The following is a 21,970-nucleotide window of genomic DNA, read 5'->3' on the forward strand; positions in this document are numbered from 1 at the left end:
TACTGTCATAATTTGGTGGCACGTGACCTGGCTGATTGGAGAAAACCAAACAATGTGAACCTATACCACTGTATTGATGACCTCCTGTTAACATCTGACTCATTGGAAGCAGTAGGGGAGGCAGCAGATTCATTAACTGCCCACCTAAATGAAAGAGGATGGGCTATCAATCCTCAAAAAGTGCAAGGTCCAGGACTGTCCATAAAATTTCTAGGGGTAGTCTGGTCAGGAAAGACTAAAGTATTACCTGATGCCATCATAGATAAGGTTCAGGCATTTCCAGTCCCTACAACACCAAAGCAGCTGCAGGAATTCCTGGGTATATTGGGATATTGGCATTCCTTTATACCTCATTTGGCGCAGCTGCTGAGACCTTTATATAGACTTACCAAAAAGGGCCATTTATGGGACTGGGGGAGAACAGAACAGGATGCTTTCCAACAGGCAAAACAGGCGGTTAAACAAGCCCAGGCACTGGGTATATTTGATCCTACCCTCCCAGCTGAGCTAGATGTTCACGTAACTCAAGATGGCTTTGGCTGGGGCCTGTGGCAACGTCAGAGTTCTGTTCGGACCCCCATTGGATTTTGGTCTCAGGTGTGGCATGGAGCAGAGGAAAGGTATAGTATGATTGAAAAACAGTTATTGGCTGCCTATTCCGCATTACAAGCGGTAGAGCCAATAACCCTAACGGCCGAAGTTATAGTCAAGACTACATTGCCAATCCAGGGGTGGGTAAGAGATCTGACCCTCCTTCCTAAGACAGGGGTGGCCCAGGCGCAGACGGTGGCACGATGGGTCGCCTATCTCAGTCAGAGGAGTAGTCTGTCTTCCTCACCGTTGAAAGAAGAGCTCCAGAAGATTCTTGGCCCAGTAACGTATCATAGTGATGCACTGAAACAAACTTTGGTTGCTCCACTACAGAAGAGTCCTGTCCAGGAAGGAAAATATCCCATTCCTGAAGATGCCTGGTACACGGATGGGTCCAGCAAGGGCTACCCAAGTAAGTGGAGAGCAGTAGCGTACCATCCTGCCACAGACACAATATGGTTTGAAGAGGGGGATGGTCAAAGCAGCCAGTGGGCACAGCTGCGGGCGGTGTGGATGGTTATCACCAAAGAACCTGGTGATGGTATCCTGAATATTTGCACAGATAGTTGGGCTGTGTATCGGGGGCTCACTCTTTGGATCGCACAGTGGGCCTCCCAGGATTGGACTATCCACTCCCGACTGATCTGGGGCAAAGATATGTGGTTAGACATATGGAATGCAGTTAAACACAGAACTGTACGTGTCTACCATGTTTCTGGTCATCAACCCCTACAGTCACCAGGAAATGATGAAGCTGACACACTGGCCCTTGTTAGATGGGTTGAGAACTCGCCATCTGAGAATATCGCTCACTGGCTACATCAAAAGCTGCGGCATGCTGGGCAGAAGACCAAAAATTTAAGTAACACTTAGGCATTTTAAATGTGCTTAGTTACAAGTAACTATATTAAGCAAGTTGAGTAAACGATTTTGTAAGTTATTAACAAGTATGTATTGATATATCATAAAATCTCAGTATTTTCTTTACAAAACTAGAAAATACAACTTAAAACCTACCTGTTATAATATCTACCTCCCATCATAAACTGATTGTTTGAAGTTGGACATATTTTAAAACGTTGAATGTTCTCACTGGTCCGAAAATAAAGTGAATAATCACCAGGTGTATTATCTGAAGGTCTTACAAGAAAACTGCACACCTGACCAACTGAAAAAAATATCATAATAGTGTTATTCAACTACTACTTATCTTAGTGTCATCTATAATCATTTATCAAAGTTCCTTCTGTACAAATTATCAAAAACTGTACACAAAGTCTACGGTAAGTTCCCTTAGCAATCTGTTCTTTATCCGAATGGAGTGTAGTACTAAACTGTCAAAGTTGATGCAAAAACTGTTTGGCTGTAACTTACAACCTATCCACAGGTTTTTGCCACCCCTTTACAAGGGCATGGGTGCAGGGGGAGAAAAATCGACTATGTTTTAAAAATGCTAACATATTTTTATACTGGTATTTGATCTATTTTACTTGACTGAGTCAAATCTTGATGCTTTCATTTAAATAGTTATAAACTTTTGTCACCTCAGAAGAAATAATACATTCTCCTGTAAATATAAGAGTATTTTTTCATTGGTGTTTTGTTGAATTCCAAAAATATTACTAATAGATATCTATTTAAAATGTAATTTCAAGTGAATTTCTTAAACAAAGTTAACTATACTGAAACATAAAAATACTCAATATTCATAGCCTTGAGTTTTGGTTTTTGTCTGTTCCCCCTGTTTGATTTCCCCCTAATGTAACATCGTACTGGAACAGCAAACACAGGTCCTGTCATACGTTCATACGGGGGGGGGGAACAACAGGTTTTGATGCAGTTTGATGTAAGAAAGATTACTTTATTCCATTCCACTATCACTATTTCCACCTGAAATACAAGTACCTGTCATCAGCAAATTGTAAGCCTCTTGTTTGGAGATCTTCCCATGGAACCATCTTAAAGAGAAAAATAGAAAGCAAGACTATCAGTACTCTTGTTTGGTTGTTGACACATCTAAGGCTTTGGAATGTATGAATTAATCTTTATAATTAATACGTACTAGAGTTTAACAATATAACCAACCATTATCTTACTCAGTGATTCTGATCTTCTACCAACAGAATGAAAGTAAATATCATCTATATAAATTCATATCAATACAGATGTCCAACGTGTGAAATAGGTGTTCAAGTCCAAGTTTGTTTAGATATAAGGCATTGTTTAAATGCTAGATAATTTGGAAAATGTTTTAATTCAGTCTCAGATGACAATTTGAAGCAAAAATGTAGAGTCTATTCAAGGAGAAATTAAATACTGTACAGAATAAGAACTAGATTTTGCTAAATGCTGTATCTTAGGAGTTAATTCTGTCCTTTAGAAGAAGGCTAGAAATAAGGTCTTTTGTTGCATTTGCTGTGTGGACAGAGCGCAGTGTGTGTTTTCTGTGTGGTGTATGCATGGGGTGCTGTGTATGTGGAATTGGTGTGAGTTTCAGGGAAGAGGTGGATTGGAACATTCAAAGGAATCTGTCTCCCCAGGAGTACTCTGAGCAACAAGTATCTGAACTGAGTGTCAAAGTTCTAAGCACCTGCTGCAAACTACTTTGTCAAAGTAAAAGTTCCTGTATCTGAAGGCAATTGTACTACTGTTATGCTGCTATGCCAATTCAATGAACAGAACGTTAGGGAACAGCAAACTGAAACTATACACTAGTGATTTTCTTTCTGCTGTTAAAGAAGAGATGTCTTCTTCAGTTAGTTGTCAAGTCTTTTGAAGATTGTAAATTAGGCAATTAACACAGGAAGCATCAGCTTAAATTATTGCGACCAAAGGGAGAGAACACAGATGAAGTTATCCAGCTACAAGAATTTCTCTGTAACTTGCATTTGCCACTCATCTTTACAACTGAAAATAATATATCAATTAACTGTTTGTCATAGTATCAAGCATGTTGTTCGTATTAACTAAAAAAAAATTTGAAAGAGCTAATACAATTTAAGTATTTAACAAGATGGAATTCACTATGAACATTATTTAGTAGCTCTTCTGGTTTCCTCTCAGTGTTAGTATGTGAGGTTAATTTAGAAAAAGTGTTACTGTTACATTATCACCTTTAATGACACTTTTTTTTTTTCCCTCCTGCACTTAAGAGTTAAGCACACCTGAAAAAGGTTACCTCTAAGGTAAGATGTATATAAAGAACACAAACCAGAAAGCACCACGATCTCCATTGCACATATTCTGGATAAATGTGATCACACAGACTCATCTAAGATTTTATTATTGCAAAACCCATTACCATTTGGCATGACTAACATGCATAGATAATTGATATCAAGTCTTGTATCTTCAATAACTTATATAGAAGTCTTAAAAATAATAATAATTAAAAAGAAAAACACCCAACCACATGCCTTTGGTTTGCCTTCTTAAGTTCATAGGTAAGATTTGAAATTGTTATGATTAGCTTTAATACCAACAAAAAAAATAGCCTTACATTTTGCCTTCGTGGGGATCTTCTTCTCTTCCCTAATAAGAAAATAAACATATTAAGTGCATGACAAGAGTATACGAGTTTAGAAAAGTAAGCTTCAGTGGTTAAGATCTTCTGTAGAAATAGGTAGCACTAAGAAGTAGAAGATGTTTTAAATAAACAGCGCATTTCACAGTTCTGTGTAAGGAGGTTTTCTGCTTCATTCACTAAGTGGAAATTCAGCCAAAAGTCCATTATTTTAGAAAATAAAAAAAGAAAAAAGGCACGTAGACTGAAATTTCACACTGTGGTATGTTTAGGAATATTTCATGGAAAACAAAAAAAAAAAAGTAGAACTGAATGACTAGCAGGTTCATTATTAGGACTAGTGAGTTTAGGGTACTAAACTCGCGCATGCTCTGAGCGTATCTGTGCTCCCGGAAGCAGCACTGGAAGAACCACCGAGAGGGTGAGCGAGAGGACAGGTGGGGCTGGGCTCCTCCGCTCGGGTCCCTCAGGTGCTCATTCACTGCTTCAGGCTGTGACCAGGCAATCCCATTGCAGTAGATAACAAAATCAAGAAGTTAAACACCAATGGTTTGGGTTTATTTCAGTGTTACGTTGCATACACAAAATAATTAAAAATAAAAATAAAATCTCAGTTCTGTAACAGATATGAATTTAAAATTACTTACAACTTCTTCTACCAGGTCTTCTACAATAAGACCTTGTTCATCTGTCCGTAGGTTTGTAACCCACATCCAGCCATCTTCCAATTCATTATGAACAATAAACATGTCTCCTTTAAGGAAACTGGAAAGTTACAGTAAGATTTTTATTATGTTTGTACTTCTATCATAAAGCTTAATGAAAACAATGAATTATTGTGTATAATTCCATCAGTTTTCCTTAAATGTTTTGCTAAAGGAAGATATATTTATTTCTATCCCAATCACACTATTCACTTTCCTCTCACAGTTAAGGTAGCTGTGATAGATTAATACTTATCCTTTGATTTACATTTAGGATTTAATGGATACTTCATCTCAGTCAACTTTAAAGTGTGCTAAGGACACACAACACAAACACTACAACAATATTAAAAGATAACGTTATTTTATCATGAAAGATGAAATACTAAACATCAGTAAAAAGCTATTAAGGGAATCTTTGTTTAGAAAAATAATACTTTTAAATCAAAATCTAATTTTGTATAGTAAAACAATGTGGAATATGTTTTTATATGAAAAGACCTAAATAATACAAGTACTAAAAAGAGGTTAAAAATAGTTGCTAAAAAAGCCATGCAGTTAGTTACAGTAAGAGCATAAATACAAAGCATTAAAATATCCTAGAGTTTCATTTTTGGTAGGTTAACCATAATCCCAAACTCAAGTCATATGAAAGCCTTTCATTAGTGCACAGCATAACTTCTAAGTCAACTTAGATGGTACATTAGTGGTACAGGCAAATAGATATGAGGTTCTGAATCTGATAGCCTACAAGTTCAATTCAAAATTAGATAGCAATTTTCTACGGGATGACTTTCATTTGAGAGGGTACCAAAAAAGGCATTAACACAAAGCAAACAGCAAGAACAAAAATAGGCTAATGAAGATAATTAGAATGATTTCAGCTATTAATGAACCTAAATCCTAATAATGGGTAATAAACATTAGCTACTCTACATCAGCTCTATTACAAAGATGTACACAGTAATTTATTGCATGGAAGACAGGTTGAAATTGCCTGACCAACCTAGTGTCCTTCTATGATGGCATAACCGCATCAACATACAAGGGAAAAGCCACTGATGTCATCTACCTGGACTTTGGGAGACAAAGTCAAAAACCGCAAGTCCAAACCGCAGGGAAGTGTGCTGTCTCCCTGGGGCTCGGATCAGGGACATTGCTAGAAAACTCCCAGATTTGATACGCCCCACCGACTACTACCCGTTACTTGTAGTTCAGGCAGACTGCAATGAAATATCTCAGAGAAGTCTGCGAACTATGAAAAGAGATTTCAGGTTTAGGGCGATTAGTTCAAGGGGTGGGAGCACAAGTGGTGTTTGCTTCCATACCTTCTGGGGCGGTGAAGGACACAGAATGGGCTAGGAAAACACAGGCGATGAATAATTGGCTGAGAGGCTGGTGTAGAGACAGACACTTTGGGTTTTTTGACCACGGGGCAGTTTACTCGGCTCCTGGCCTGTTATCTGTTGATGGAATGCACCTATCTCAAAGACGGAAATGAATCCTAGCACAGGAGCTAGCTGGACTCATTGAGAGAGCTTTAAACTAGCTGTGACGGGGGAAGGGGATAAAACAGGGCTCACCAGTAAAGAGCCTAAGGAGGCTGTGCTGGAGAAAGGGGCGAGGCAGATATCTCAGCTGAAGTGCATCTATACCAATGCACGCAGCGTGGGCAATAAACAAGAAGAGCTTGAAGCCATTGTGAGGCAGGCTAACTATGACCTTGTAGCTATTACAGAAACATGGTGGGACCTCTCCCATGACTGGAATACTGAGATTGATGGCTACAAGCTCTTCAGAAGGGATAGACAGGGAAGAAAGGGTGGTGGCATAGCTCTCTATATCAAAGAGTGTTTTGATGTTGAAGAGCTTGAGGTTGGAAATGATAAAGTAGAGTCCCTATGGATAAGGATCAGGGGGATGGTCTTTAGGAGTGACATCGTGGTGGGGATCTGTTATAGACCACCTAGTCAGGATGAAGAAATAGATGAGGTGTTCTACAAACAACTAGTACATGTTGCACGATGGCCAGCACTCGTTCTCATGGGGGACTTCAACTTCCCTGACATATGCTGGAAATACAATACTGCAGAGAGGAAGCAGTCCATGAGATTTCTAGAATGTGTGGGTGATTGCTCCCTGACACAGCTGGTGCAAGAGCCCACCAGGGGAGATGCCTTGCTAGACCTGCTCTTCACTAACAGGGAAGGACCAGTAGGAGATGTGAAGGTTGGAGATTGTCTTGGCCAGAGTGACCATTAAATGGTGGAGTTTGCTATTCTGGGTGACGTCAAGAGGGTGACTAGCAAAACTGCTACCTTGGACTTCCGGAGGGCAGACTTTGACCTGTTCAGGACGCTTGTTGCAAGGGTCCCTTGGGACTTGCTCCTGAGGGGTAAAGGGGTCCAGGAAGCCTGGATGCTCCTCAAGATGGAAATCTTAAAGGCACAGGAGCAGGCTGTCCCGGAGTCCCGTAAGTCGAGCCGGAGGAGAAAAAGACCAGTGTGGATGAACCGGGAACTTTTGTTGAGACTCCGAGAGAAAAAGAGAGTCTATGTCCTCTGGAAGATGGGACAGGCTAATTGGGGTGACTACAGAGAACTGGCCAAGATTTGCAGGCAGAAAGTTAGAAATGCTAAAGCCCAGCTTGAACTTAGACTGGCTACTGCTGTAAAGGAGAACAGGAAACCCTTTTACAAACATTAACAGCAAGAGAAAAACTAAGGAAAATTTCTCTCCTTTACTCGACGAGACAGGGAATGTAACCCCAGAGGATAAGGAAAAGGCTGAGGTTCTCAATGCCTTCTTCACATCTGTCTTTAATAGACAGAGCAGTTATCCACATGGTACTTGCCCTGACCTGGAAGTCCGGGACGGGGCGCATAATGCACCCCATGTGATCCAAGCAGAGACGGTCAGAGATCTACTCCTCCATCTGAACTGCCACAAGTCCATGGGGCCAGATGGGATCCACCCAAGGGTGCTGAGGGAGCTAGCAGAGGTGATTGCCAAGCCACTTTCTGCCATCTATCAGCATTCCTGGTTATCTGGAGAGGTCCCACAAGATTGGAGGCTTGCCGATGTGACTCCCATCTACAAGAAAGGCCATTAGGAAGACCCGGGGAACTACAGGCCTGTCAGCCTGACCTCGGTATCAGGGAAAGTTATGGAGCAGATGATCTTGAGGGAGATCACACGGCACGTCCATGGCAACAAGGGGATCAGACCCAGCCAGCACGGGTTCACCAGGGGCAGGTCGTGCTTGTCCAACCTCATCTCCTTCTACGACTGGGTGACCAGACAGGTAGATGAGGGAAAGGCTGTTGATGTAGTCTACCTGGACTTCAGCAAGGCCTTTGACACGGTCTCCCACAGTATTCTCCTGAGGAAACTGACAGCCCGTGGTGTGGACAGCTTCACTCTTCTCTGGGTGGAGAACTGGCTGGAGGGCCGTGCCCAGAGGGTAGTGGTTAATGGAGTTAAGTCCAGCTGGCGTCCTGCTAAGAGTGGTGTCCCCCAAGAGTCAGTTTTGGGGCCCATCTTGGTTAATATCTTTATTGATGACCTAGATGAGGGAATTGAGTATACCCTCAGTAAGTTTGCAGATGACACCAAGTTGGGAGGATGTGTCAAACTGCCTGAGGGTAGGGAGGCCCTTCAGAGGGATCTGGATAGGCTGAACAGCTGGGCTGAGCTCAATGGGATGAGGTTCAATAAGACCAAGTGCCGGGTCCTGCACTTTGGCCACAATAACCCCATGCAATGCTATAGGCTTGGGGCAGAATGGCTTGAAGACTGTAGAGAGGAAAAGGACCTGGGGGTGTTGGTTGATGCTCGGCTTAACATGAGCCGGCAGTGTGCCCAGGTGGCCAAGAAGGCCAACAGCATCCTGGCCTGTATTAGAAATAGTGTAGCCAGCAGGAGCAGGGAGGTGATCATCCCCCCGTACTCAGCTCTGGTGCGGCCGCACCTTGAGTACTGTGTTCAGTTTTGGGCCCCTCACTACAAGAAGGACATTGAGGCCCTGGAGCGTGTTCAGAGAAGGGCAACAAAACTGGTGAGGGGTCTGGAGCACAAGTCTTATGAGGAGTGGCTGAGGGAGCTGGGATTGTTTAGTCTGGAGAAGAGGAGGCTCAGAGGAGACCTTATAAGTTCATAAGTTCATAAGGTTGGAAAGGACCTATAAGATCATCTAGTCCAACCATCCTCCTATCACTATCTCTACCCAACTACTAAATTAAGTCCTTTAGCACCTCATCTAAACGCTTCTTGAACAGCGCTAGGGATGGTGCCTCAACCACCTCCCTAGGCAGGCCATTCCAGTGCCTGACCACTCTTTCAGAAAAGAAATGCTTCCTCAGGTCTAAATTTATTGCACTCTACCACTTCCTGAAGGGAGGTTGTGGTGAGGAGGGGGTGGGCCTCTTCTCCCTGATAAATAATGACAGGACGAGAGGGAATGGCCACAAGTTGCGCCAGGGAAGATTTAGATTAGACCTGAGGAAACATTTTTTCTCTGACAGAGTGGTCAGGCACTGGAATGGCCTGCTTAGGGAGGTGTTTGAGGAACCGTCCCTAGCGCTGTTCAAGAAGCGTTTAGATGAGGTGCTAAGGGATTTGATTTAGTAGTTGGGTAGGGATAGTGATAGGAGGATGGTTGGACTAGATGATCTTGTAGGTCCTTTCCAACCTTATGAACCTATGAACCTATGAAAGTGGCGAGGCCAGACTCTTTTCAGCAGTGTGTGGAGACAGGACAAGGGGGAACAGACAGAAACTGCAGCACAGGAGGTTCCACACAAATGTGCGCAAGAACTTCTTTACGGTGAGGGTGAGGAGCACTGGCACAGGCTGCACAGGGGGGTTGTGGAGTCTCCTTCTCTGGAGATATTCAAGACCTGCCTGGACGCCTACCTGTGTGACCTGGTGTAGGGAACTGCTTTGTCAGGGGGGTTGGACTCAATGATCTCTAGAGGTTCCTTTCAACCCCTGTGATTCTGTGATTCTATGATTCAGTAAAGCCTTTGACATGATCCTCCAAAACATACTTCTTTCCAAATTGGAAATATATGGACTTGATAGGTGGACTGTTTAATGGACGAGGAACTGGTTGCGTATGGTCCTGTTTAATATCTTTATTGATGATCTGGGCAAGGGCACTGAGTGCACCCTCTCTAAGTTTGCAGATGACACCAAGTTGGCAGAAAGAGTCAATATGCCTGAGGGTAGGAAGGCCCTACAGAGAGATTGGTAGGCTGGATCAATAGGCTGAGGCCAATTGTATGAGCTTCATTAAGACCAAGTGCCAGGTCCTGCACTTTGTTCACAACAAGTCCAAGCATCACTACAGACTTGGGGCAGAGTGGCTGGAAAGCTTTGCAGCAGAAAAGAATCTGGGGATGTTGGTTGACAGCCTGCTGAACATGAGCCAGTGGTGTGCCCAGTTGGCCAAGAAGGCCAATGGCATCCTGGCTTCTTCAGGAATAGTGTAGTCAGGAGGACTAAGGAGGTGATTGTCCCTATGTAATCAGCACTGGTGAGGCTGTACCTCTAGTACTGTGTTTAGCTTTGGGCCCCTCACTACAAGGAAGACAATGAGGACCTGGAGCATGACCAAAGAAGGACACTGAAGCTGGTGAGGGGTCTAGAAGATAACTCTTTTGAGGAATGGCTGTGGGAACTGGGATTGTTTAATCTGGAGGAGGAAACTCAGGGGAGACCTTATTGCTCCCTAGAACTACCTGAAAGTAGGTTGTAGCGAGATGAGGGTTGCCTCTTCTCCCAGGTAACTAGTAACAAGATGAGAGGTAATAGCCTCAAGTTGCACCAGGGGAGGTACAGATTGGATATTAGGAAAAATTTATTCTCAGAACAAGTAGTGAGGCATTGGAACAGGCTGCCCTGGGAAGTGGTGGAGTCCCCATCCCTGGAGGTTTTCAAGGAAAGGGTAGATGTGGCACTGAAGGACGTGGTTTAGTGGGCACAGTGGTGATGGGATGACAATTTGACTAGATGGTATTACAGGTCTTTTCCAACCTTAATGACTATGAATTTAAATGACTGCCTCTTCTATGGGATATGGGACTTGGTTTTCCATTTTTTTCACATAGCATATATCATGAAAATTCAAGAGAAGTAAGGAGTAAAGACAGTCCCTAAGAATTTCCTGAGATCAGTGTTAGAAAGGAAATAAGTAGCAGCTCACAGAAGAAGTATGAGTATTTCATTTCAATAACTTTTTAAGTTTACACAGAGAAGGAAAGATAGAATCATTATTATTCCATGTTAAGTATAGAAAAATACAGAGAACTTAAAACAGTCACCAAATTTTTAAAAATAGGCAACAAAATGAGCACTAAAACACTTAAAGGCAAAGGGCCTTTAGCGGTGCTTTGTTTTTGTCATGGTTTTATGATTTTGTTATCAGTATTCCACATCATAACATCATGTGAGGCACTGGGACTTAAAAAGTTAATGCTCCAGTTCTGTAGATTGCCAAATTTCTGGGTACCTGGTTCTCAGAAGAGAAGAACTCCATATACCAGAGGACTTTGCGTTCCTGTTTTACATTCAGAGAGAAAGATAAAACTGCATGCAAGACCCGAGACTGGTTCTTTTTCTTCTGCTCTTTTTGTCAGTGCATGCTCCCTAGCCATCTCACCTTCAGCTTCAGAGTAAGGCCTTTGGTTTTTAGACACTCTCTCTCACATTTTGATTTATTAACCTCAATTCCAATTATATTGTATTATATTGTGTTATCTTGCATTACAATATCTTATTTAGTAAGTTAGTTTTCCTCCTCAGATCATTGCCGCTATTTTGTTTTTAGGCCCATCTTCCTGCCCTTTCCCCTTTTCCCCTTTCCTGGGACGTGGGTCCGTGGGTCTTTCCACCCCATCAGTCACAGAACAGGGCCGAACGGTCCCATAAATCACTGCCCCCCCCCCCCCCCCTTTTTTTTTCAGGCCTGTGGGCCTGCTGTCCCCCTGTCACAGACACAGATAGATCTAGGTTCATAGGTTCATAAGGTTGGAAAGGACCTACAAGATCATCTAGTCCAACCATCCTCCTATCACTATCCCTACCCAACTACTAAATCAAATCCCTTAGCACCTCATCTAAACGCTTCTTGAACAGCGCTAGGGATGGTGCCTCAACCACCTCCCTAAGCAGGCCATTCCAGTGCCTGACCACTCTTTCAGAAAAGAAATGCTTCCTGAGGTCTAATCTAAATCTTCCCTGGCGCAACTTGTGGCCATTCCCTCTTGTCCTGTCATTACTTATCAGGGAGAAGAGGCCTACCCCCTCCTCACCACAACCCCCCTTCAGGAAGTGGTAGAGTGCAATAAGGTCTCCTCTGAGCCTCCTCTTCTCCAGACTAAACAATCCCAGCTCCCTCAGCCGCTCCTCATAAGACTTGTGCTCCAGGCCCCTCACCAGTTTTGTTGCCCTTCTCTGAACACGCTCCAGGGCCTCAATGTCCTTCTTGTAGTGAGGGGCCCAAAACTGAACACAGTACTCGAGGTGCGGCCGTACCAGAGCTGAGTACAGGGGGATGATCACCTCCCTGCTCCTGCTGGCTACACTATTTCTAATACTAGAGATTTATATATCTCTACTTGTCACCTCTACTTCTTTCTTATTTCAAGCAGATACTAAATATACTATACTCAATTTTATTAGAGTCAATGCTCACATTTTATTTCTAGTGGTCAAAATTGGTTTGGCTTGAATTATTTATTTGTTACTAGTTACTTCTGTAGGCAAATTTTGAGGAAAAGCCTAGCCCTCATACTCAACACTTAGCCCCTCTGAGAAAAACATAACTCTGCGAAATGAACATTCTGCTTCTAAACTAAGCTTCAAAGTTCTAGAAATTTAATGCAAAAATAACAGTAAGCCAAGAATAAAACTTATTAAAGAAACAAAAGGAAGAATTATGCTTTGAACCTCCCAATGTTAAGTCTGGGATGCAACTGGAAAGTATTTGCATGGTAAACAAAGTATTTATGGATACTAATAATTTTAATAAAATTTCAATTTGCTTTTAACTATTATTAAAACATACCTTATTTCATCAGTTTCTGGCACTTTGGTATATGGTAGAATTGCTCGAACTCTCCTTCTATCCTCCACAGGCTACAGTTTAAGAGAAGTGAGCAAACATATTACTTTTCCCCTTGATTCTAGCATAGAATACCTCTCCCCAATATTATGTTATTCAGAGAGAAAGGACTGGTAACTACGATTTTAATTCACTTGCAAGTTTTAAATTTTCAAATGGTCAAAATAGTAAGAACTAAGAACGTTTAATTCCTAAAGTTATCTAAAAGCTCTCATTTTATTTATAGCCTTGTAGCAATGACAGATAGCATGCTATAATCATAGAATATCCTGAATTGGAAGGGACCCATAAGGATCATAAAGACTGACCCCTGGCAGACAGGACCACACAAGATTCAAACCATATTTCTGCAAGCATTGTCCAAACACTTTTTAAATTATGGCAGGCTTGATGCCATGACCATTGCCCTGGCGAGTCTGTTCCAGTGCGCAACTACCCTCTCAGTAATGAACCTTTTCCTAATCCCCAGCCTGACCCTCCCCTGACAGATTCATGCCATTCCATCAGGTCTTGTCACTGTCACCAGAGAAAAGGAATCTGTGCCTGCTCCTCCACTCCCCTTAGTGAGGAAGCTGTAGGTCAAAATAAGGTTGACCCTCAGTCTCTTCTTCTTAAGGCTGAAGAAACCAAGGGAACGTTCAATGCCATCCAGACCTAGACAGGCTTGAGCAGTGCACCCAGGTGAACCTCATGAGGTTCAACAAATCCAAGTGCAAGGTCTTGCAGCTGGGTTGAGGCAACATCCACTACCAATACAAGCTGAGGGATGAAAGGATTGAGCACAGCCCTGCCAAAAAAAGACCTGGGGATATTGGTGGATGGCAAGCCAGACATGAGCCAGCAATGTGCCCTCACAGCCCAGAAAGCCAACCGTATCCTGGGCTGCATCAAAAGAAACGTGGTCAGCAGGGCAAGGGAGGTGATCCTGCCCCTCTACTCTGCACTGGTGAGGTCTCACCTGGAGTTCTGCATCCAGATGTGGAGTCCTCAGTACAGGAGAGACACTGACCTGAAGGAGAGCATCAAGAGGAGAGACACATAAATGATCCAGGGGATGGAACACATCCCCTATGAGAACAGGCTGAGAGAGCAGGGACTGTTCAGCCTGGAGAAGAGAAGGCTCCAAGGTAGCTTGATAGCAGCCTCTCAGTATCTAAAGGGGAACTACAGTAAAGAAGGGGACATACTCTTTAGCAGGGTCTGCGGTGATAGAACAAGGGGAAATGGCTTCAAGCTTAAAGAGGGGAGATTTAGGTTGGATATAAGGAAAAAGTCTTTTACAGTGAGGGTGATGAAGCACTGGAACAGGCTGCCAGGAGATGTGGTGGATGCTCCATACCTAGAGAGCCTCAAGGTCAGGTTGGACCAAGCTCTGATCAACCTGATCTAGCTGTAGATGTTGCCATTCATTGCAGGGGAGTTGGAGTAGATGAACTTCAAAGGTTCCTTCCAACTCAAACAACTCTATGATGATTCTAAAGAATAATTAATCAGTGTTGTCATTCAGAATGGGTGGCCTATAGTAGACTGCATTACATATAGCACCAGCACCCCACCTCACTTGCCCTGCCTATCTATAAATCACCATTCACTGGACTCTTCCCTGAATGTTTTGCTTACGCCAATCATTTCATAGCTCTAGGCCTGATCCAAGACTTCTAGCTCCCCTTGCTTATTCCTCATGCTGTACGCATTGATGTAGAAATATTTCAAGCGTGCTTCAGTATATCCAGCACCTTGTGGAAAAGACTGAGGGACCTCATCAGCATGCAGTTCCTCAAATTTTGTGTGCCATCCCATAATTTATCACTTGCAAGTCTGTTTTTAATCCCTTTTCCCATTTTCACTTCAAATCTGTTTTTTAACTGTCTTTCAGTCAGTCCTGCTAACTCCTATGCAAGAATCCTTCCCCTCTGAGAAAGTTGCATCCCATCAGGCACAAGCAGGCCTGGTGTTGTGTAGACCATCTCGTGATCAAAACAAAACGGCTAAATTCTGCCAGTGACCTCAGCCTCAGAGCCACATATTAATCAGCTTGGTCTGCCTGTTCTTTCCTCTATCCTTCAATAGCAGGGTATAATATTGGAAAATATTACCTGTTTCCCTGATACTTTAAGCAATCATCCCAAGGCCCCTGAAGTCCCTTTTGATTGCCCTTGGATTTCTCTTTACTACATCATTGCTGCCAACATCAAAGACCAATAATGGGTAATCAGAAGGCTATACCAGGTTAGTGAGTTTTTAGTAACATCATCTACCTGGACCACAGTGAGGCAGCAGACTTCCCTATATGTTGGGTATGGTCAAAATATCAGGTTCTCTGGTCCTCTTTCCTTGACAGAGGTGTCCATGATACAGGGAGGTGATCTGCCTTGCCTTAGGCAACTTCTCCAACCTAGATGGACCATTATCCACATCATTGTTTGAGTGTCCATCAAATTCCAGAACCTCATACCTATTGTAAAATGGCACCTTCCTTCTGCCTGGTGGCAAGAGGGTAGGAGATCCTTCATATCTTGTATTATGGCCGGCTGACTCATCCGTCCCAGGGATGGTAGAGTACAATTTTAACTACATCTTCCTGGTGGATGACAGGTTGTTCATGAGCCAGCAGTGTGCCCTGGTGGACAAGAAGGCCAATGGGATCCTGGGCTACATTAAGGAGAGCATGGCCAGCAGGTCGAGGGAGGTGATCCTCCCCCTCTGCTCTGCCCTGGTGAGGCCTCACATGGAGTACTGTGTCCAGTTCTGGGCTCCCCGGTACAAAAAGACAGGGATCTGCTGGAAAGAATTCAATGGAGGGCCACAAAGATGATGAAGGGCCAGGAGGATCTCCCCTATGAAGAAAGGCTGAGAAACCTAGGCCAGTTCAACCTTGAGAAAAGAAGACTCAGAGGGGATCTGATCCACATCTATAAATATCTAAGGAGCAAGAGGCAAAGGGACGAGGCCGGACTCTTCTCAGCAGTGTGTGGTGATAGGATGAGAGGACATGGCCACAAACTGAAGCATAAGAAGTTCCGCACAAACTTGCATAAGAACTCCTTCCTGGTGCAGTGACGGAGCACTGGAGCTGCACACAGAGGTGGTGGATCTCCTTCTCTGGAGACATTCAAGACGTGCCTGGACACTGAGCTGTGCAACCTGGGCTGGGAGCTGCTTTGGCAGGGGTTGGACTCCATGATCTCTGGAGGTCCCTTCCAACCCCTACAGTTCTGTGATTCTGTGATCTTCACAGACTCTCTGATGCTCCTCAGCCTACCCACCTCCTCCTGAAGCTCTGGCACTAGGCCAAGCAGTTCTTCTACCTTGGCACATCTCCCACAGGTATACTCACTGCTGCCATCAGATACTGACAGATAACTCAGGTACACTCAGGCAGGTAACTCAGCCTTAGAGCTGTATGACTGTATGGTCCCTTGGGAAATCTGAATAGCTAAATCAGATCCTGTGGATCCAGAGGTCACAGTGGACACAGAGGACATAGCTTTCTGCAAGGTAGGTGCCATAACTAGAGGTCCTTGCAAGCAGGTTACAATTGCCATTTGAAGTGGCAGAGTGACAAGTGCCCTTCCTGAATACCATCCTGTGCTTCACCCAGACTGTTGCATGCCACCCTGGTTGCTAGTGCTGCCTTCTATGCAAGTGGTAGTTGGCTGCCATTGCTCTTGACTTCATCCAAGCCTCATCAGCTGTTCTCATGAGAACTATCAGCTCCTGTCAGGTCTCTATGCTTCTCTGGAATTTTCTCAGTTGAGGAACCCCCTGTACAACCACAATCTCCTGCTCTATTCTGGCTCATACTGATGTCCTTGGCAAGTGACTGTTAGTAGTGATTACATCCTGTTTATGACCTCCCAACATTGCTCTTGGCCCTGCCCAAGCCTTGTCAGCCATTCTCACAAGAGCTGATGGCTCCTAGCAGGTCTCTTCACTCCTCTGGGATGTCCCCAGTTCAGGAAACCCCTCTGTATGCAGTGATACTCCACTCAGCTGAGGACTGTGACAGCACTAGAGTTGATCATGTTGTCAAGAATATAAAGAAATGGAAATTTTCTTTTGAAATACTCTAGTAAGTTTGTGTAAAACCTAGCGTAGAGGTTGACTACCATGCAGTGGTGCTCTTTACTAGTCAAGAATTGCACATTTTCATTTATCTCAGTTTACACACAACACTATTACTACATTTGGAGATAACTGTAGTACCTGATATCTAGCTTTATCATTAGACTTTCACTAGAAAGCAATTTTATTTTTTTAATTATTACTTTGTATTGGTATGAATGCAGTTATATATTCCTTATACTTCAGCAGACACTGAGACAGCTCTAGAATTTGGAGAAGTTTTCTACAGTGTTTTTTTCACAGAAAACTACGAATAATCAAAAGTAAGATTAATGATTATTAATGATACTAATATTCAAGTAAATGACTTAGAGTTTTATTACTTGCCTCTGGAGGTGCTACTGGAAAGAATAGTTTTTCCCCCTTCAGCAAACAAGACACATGACTGTAATAACCAATTAGGTCTGAGAGCGAAGCAAAGCGACGTCCACCAATGTAATAGTCTCCACACATGGCAATAATCCTGTCAATATGGAAAAGAAAGCTTGTCAGAAGAAAATCTTTTGCTACAAATTGTCAGGGACTTCTTGCTGTTTTTGTGGATTTTTAAATTATGATAACATTGAGTTTTTAAAGTTTTTAAATCCATACACACACACTTGTACTAACAAAAACTTTAACTAACTAAAGTTAGTTAAAGTAACTAAGTAACTAAACAAAATTACTGATGAACATCGCATGACAAAAAAAATCTTTGAAGACTGTAAAGGAGGCAGAGTTTCACAAAAAAAGCAAGCAAATTTGCCGGAATTAAGTTACATTAAAGAGAAAACCAATGACCAGCATCCTGGACAAGTGACAAACTGCATTAGTAGAAGTAACAAGATTAACACTTCTATCATGCAGGACATACATCTTATATGACAGGCCTGTATAAATTTGGCAAAAGTATCAATATATTGTAGTAACAAATAACTGCACTTCATTATACTGAGAAATAGTCAAGACTTTGTCACATTTATACAATTAATCTAGTAGACATATGAAAAAGAAATAACTTCACAATAATGTACTCAATGAAAAACTTGTTACTAAGTAGGAAAAAAGTTTATAAGAAAATTTCAAATAACAACAAAATCCTTACAGAACTGTTTGTCTTATTCTAATTTTTTTTGCTTTTAAGTACAGATTCATGAACGCACTTGTACCAAAAATGGAAAGTATCATGTCCATTCATATAGCTATGCAACAAAAGTTCTAAAAGTAGTCAGAAATAATTGATTTAGTTAAGAGTTAATGGTTACTGAAATTATGAATATTACACAATAATCATTTCTACAAGGGGGAATAGGTACTTAAGTCAAAGCAACTAGTATTTTTGACCAGACAAGTAAACAACCAGTTATGTGCAAGGAATGCTCAAAAAATAATTTCCCTTATTTTATTATGTTGGTCCATAACATCTGTCGTGGTTTTATGATTTTTGGTATTGATATTCCACATCATAACATAATGTAGTGCATTGAGAATTAAAGAGTTAATGCTCCAGCTTCATGGATCATCAATAGTTATGGGTATACCTGTCTCAGAAGAGAAGAACTACTTACAGAAACACGTAAAAATGCAAAGCATCACACAGTCTTCTGGGGAATGTAGTTCTTCTTCTCTTTTGTGACAGGTATACCCAGAACTATCGATGAAGCATTACTTTTGGAGCAACCTACATAAACTGATAGCATCAACAGGATGTGAATTATTCCAACAATACAGAAGCTAGACAGTAGTTTTACTGTTCTTAAACAAGTGTTAAAACTTAAGTGCTACCTGGAAAAGCAACTTTGAGCAGGGATAAAATAAAGACACAGAAATTTAACTGTGGTAAAAATAAGTTCTGTACTTGTTAATCAAACCGACTCGAGACAGATGTGTCAGTGTTTTTCAGTGTTTTTTTCTGAGAACTATGTAGTTTGTAGAAGTCTTAAAAAAGATATATAATGTTTTGTCTAAAAACTTTGTAGTTTGTGCAAATTGGAGCCACAGCGCTTAGTTCTAACAACTGGACAATGAACAACAGACAGCAGTGACCTTCTAAGAAACTGCAAAAGAAAAATAAGTGAAAATCTCCTCTTGAGTGCGCATGATCGGAGCTGAAGAAGACTACGGCCTTTATCATCTCGATCACCAGGAGGCAGAGAACAACCTCCTAATAACAGCTGGCGCAGCCCATAAAGAAAAAGATAAGACATGAATGTAGAGATAAGAGACAATAAAAAGAGGGATCGGGAGGCCCCCGTTGCACACCTCTGGTGGAGCGGAGACTCCTGGCCGCCCAGCGCTGTTTCGCTCGTTTATTGCTTGCTCAATAAATTCCTTACTGTTGGCAATGATTGGTGTGTATTGTTCTTCACACCTATAACAATTTGGTGCCGTGACTCAGATCCAGGCGACTCTGCTGAGGAATTCCCACTCCAGGGGGGGCACTCCGTCTTCGGACGGCCCCTGGGCTTGGTAATTCCTGTGCAGAGACCTGCAGCTCTGAACCTTTCCTTCCGGCGCGCCAGAGTTCAAACGAGAGGCGGCCGCGTTCCTTAATTAAACGGTTGGCGGGAGGGGTGAGTTCATTCCCCTTATATCTAATATCTCTTTCTGTAGCGCCTCTACCTCAAATAAAGGCTCTGCCACCGCCTTTGCTTGCTTTACAATAGAATTATTTTTTGGTAAAAACTGAAATCAGCTGTTTTGAAACATGCAAAATGTAAAAAAGTTTCCAATAATGTATATAGTAAATAGGAAAACATACTTTCCACTAGAATTCTTGTTGAAATGTGTTAAAACACTCATTTTAAGGATGAATTATGATATACCTTCACAAAATGAAGTTTAAGAATCAATAACATCATTTATCAGTAAAAATTAAAAAACACATTAAAATATTAAGAAACTGAGAGAAACTTATACTAAACTAAATAAATGTTGCTTATAAAGAGAAAGCATCTAAGAACTGGAAACTGCAGAGATAAACATGAGAAGGAAAAAGTTACCTTAAAAGTATTTCAAAATAATTTACAGCTCTCTCAGCCTTTCCAGGAGTTCTGGGCTCCCCAGTACAAAAAGACAGGGATCTGCTGGAAAGAATTCAATGGAGGGCCACAAAGATGATGAAGGGCCAGGAGGATCTCCCCTATGAAGAAAGGCTGAGAGACCTAGGCCAGTTCAACCTTGAGAAAAGAAGACTCAGAGGGGATCTGATCCACATCTATCAATATCTAAGGAGCGAGAGGCAAAGGGACGAGGCCAAACTCTTCTCAGTAGTGTGCGGTGATAGGACGAGGGGAAATGGCCACAAACTGAAGCATAGGAAGTTCCGCACAAATGTGCATGGGAACTTCTTCCCAGTGCAGTGATGGAGCACTGGAGCTGCACACAGAGGTGGTGGATCTCCTTCTCTGGAGACATTCAAGACGTGCCTGGACACTGAGCTGTGCAACCTGGGCTGGGAGCTGCTTTGGCAGGGGTTGGACTCCATGATCTCTGGAGGTCCCTTCCAACCCCTACAGTTCTGTGATTATAGCTCATGGGAAGAAGAGTGTGTGGCTTGGAATGACTAATGACCCTGATTGGATAAGCACCTGTATGCACAGTTATGGAGTGTTTGTGGAGTATTTTGTTGACGTGAAATTATTTTGTGAAGGTGGGTGGGAAAGTCACAAGAGAAAACTTGTGAATGTATATACGGGATGTTAAAACCTGTAATATGAAAATCTGTAATAATGATTTGGATCATCCACATATGAGTCTATTCCTCAGACACTGCACCTGTCACCAGTGAGAAGAGACCAACTCCACTCTCACTGCAATCATCTTTCAAGTATTTGAAGAGAGCAATGAGGTCTCCCCTCAGCTTTCTCTTCCCCAGGTTAAACAGCCCCAGTTCATCACATCAAATCATGACAAACCAGCCTGTAACTGTTGGCTGTTGGTCTCCTCAAATAGGTACCTTCTCACATAAATATGGGTTCTTATAATATAAAACTAAGATTACAAAGTATAACCATCTTTTTCTTGGAAAATGGCAAACTTAAAAATTACTTTCTCTCCAAGATGTCTCAAAACTTTATGAAACTATATGAAACAATATTCAATGCCTGATGCGGCTTCAACAACCAGAAATTATTAAAGAGGATCCCAAACTCTTAAGAAACAACCACATAACAAACATTAACAGATATAGGTCATTCCAAAAGTAATGCCTCCTATTTATTCCCATGGAAACAACAAGACACAATGAACACAATAACACTATGTGACAGACAATTTTCAACTACAAAACACTATTTTTCAGCACAGCCACCACCATTAGCTATGTATTTCCATGTTGTGGTGTTGCAGTGTTGATGCCGGTATTCCACATCAGAGCATCACGCAGCAGTGAAGGAGTTAATGCTGTGGGAGCAGCAGAGGGGAGGGGCGGAGCTCCGCACCGGATGCAGGCGGCGCTCGGTCTGGGCGCGTTGCTCTGGGCTGCCGTGGAGGTTCAGCACGTGTGCTTCCCCTGCAGGTCCTCCTTAGCGTAAGCTCACAGCTTTTGGGTTGGAAATTTTTCTCTCTCTCTCAATTGTTCAATTTTATTAGATTTAGTAAAGTTCCCGTTCCTTCTCAGATCGTGCCGTTGTCTTCTTGTAGACCCATCTCTTCCCGCCGTTTCCCCCTCCCCCTCCCGGAGCGCGGCTCTGCTCGGGCGGCCGCGCGGCCACTGACGCAGTTTCTTTTTCTCTCCCCTCTCCCTTCTCGGTTTCCCTTGGGTCACTGTCACGGATAACACCGTGACATTCCACTAGCAATGAACAAGAGTCTGCATGCTGCACTCAAATATCTGCACCAGCAGAGGTGACCCATAATTTCACAGCTGCCATAACAGCATCAATGCTGAAGCACGCCACCCACTGCCTCACTGTACTCACA

General features: G+C 42.6%; 1 protein-coding gene across 1 annotated transcript in view; it reads right to left on the reverse strand.

Moving 5' to 3' along the window:
* The window catches only part of LOC136058308 (ras GTPase-activating protein 1-like), a 146,457-nt gene that overhangs the window by 93,382 nt on the left and 31,105 nt on the right, over window positions 1–21,970 (reverse strand). Inside the window, exons 3-8 of the mRNA XM_065751641.1 lie at window positions 17,396–17,531; window positions 12,887–12,957; window positions 4,762–4,879; window positions 4,091–4,122; window positions 2,497–2,549; window positions 1,609–1,759 (exon numbers count right to left, since the gene is read on the reverse strand). Of these exons, the coding sequence (XP_065607713.1) occupies window positions 1,609–1,759; window positions 2,497–2,549; window positions 4,091–4,122; window positions 4,762–4,879; window positions 12,887–12,957; window positions 17,396–17,531 (561 nt within the window). The remainder of the gene's footprint in view (window positions 1–1,608; window positions 1,760–2,496; window positions 2,550–4,090; window positions 4,123–4,761; window positions 4,880–12,886; window positions 12,958–17,395; window positions 17,532–21,970) is intronic.

Source organism: Cyrtonyx montezumae, unplaced genomic scaffold (genome assembly GCF_038088225.1).
Source record: "Cyrtonyx montezumae isolate F1298 unplaced genomic scaffold, pur_monq_1.0 scaffold_78, whole genome shotgun sequence".
NCBI classification, from domain to species: Eukaryota; Metazoa; Chordata; class Aves; order Galliformes; family Odontophoridae; genus Cyrtonyx; species Cyrtonyx montezumae.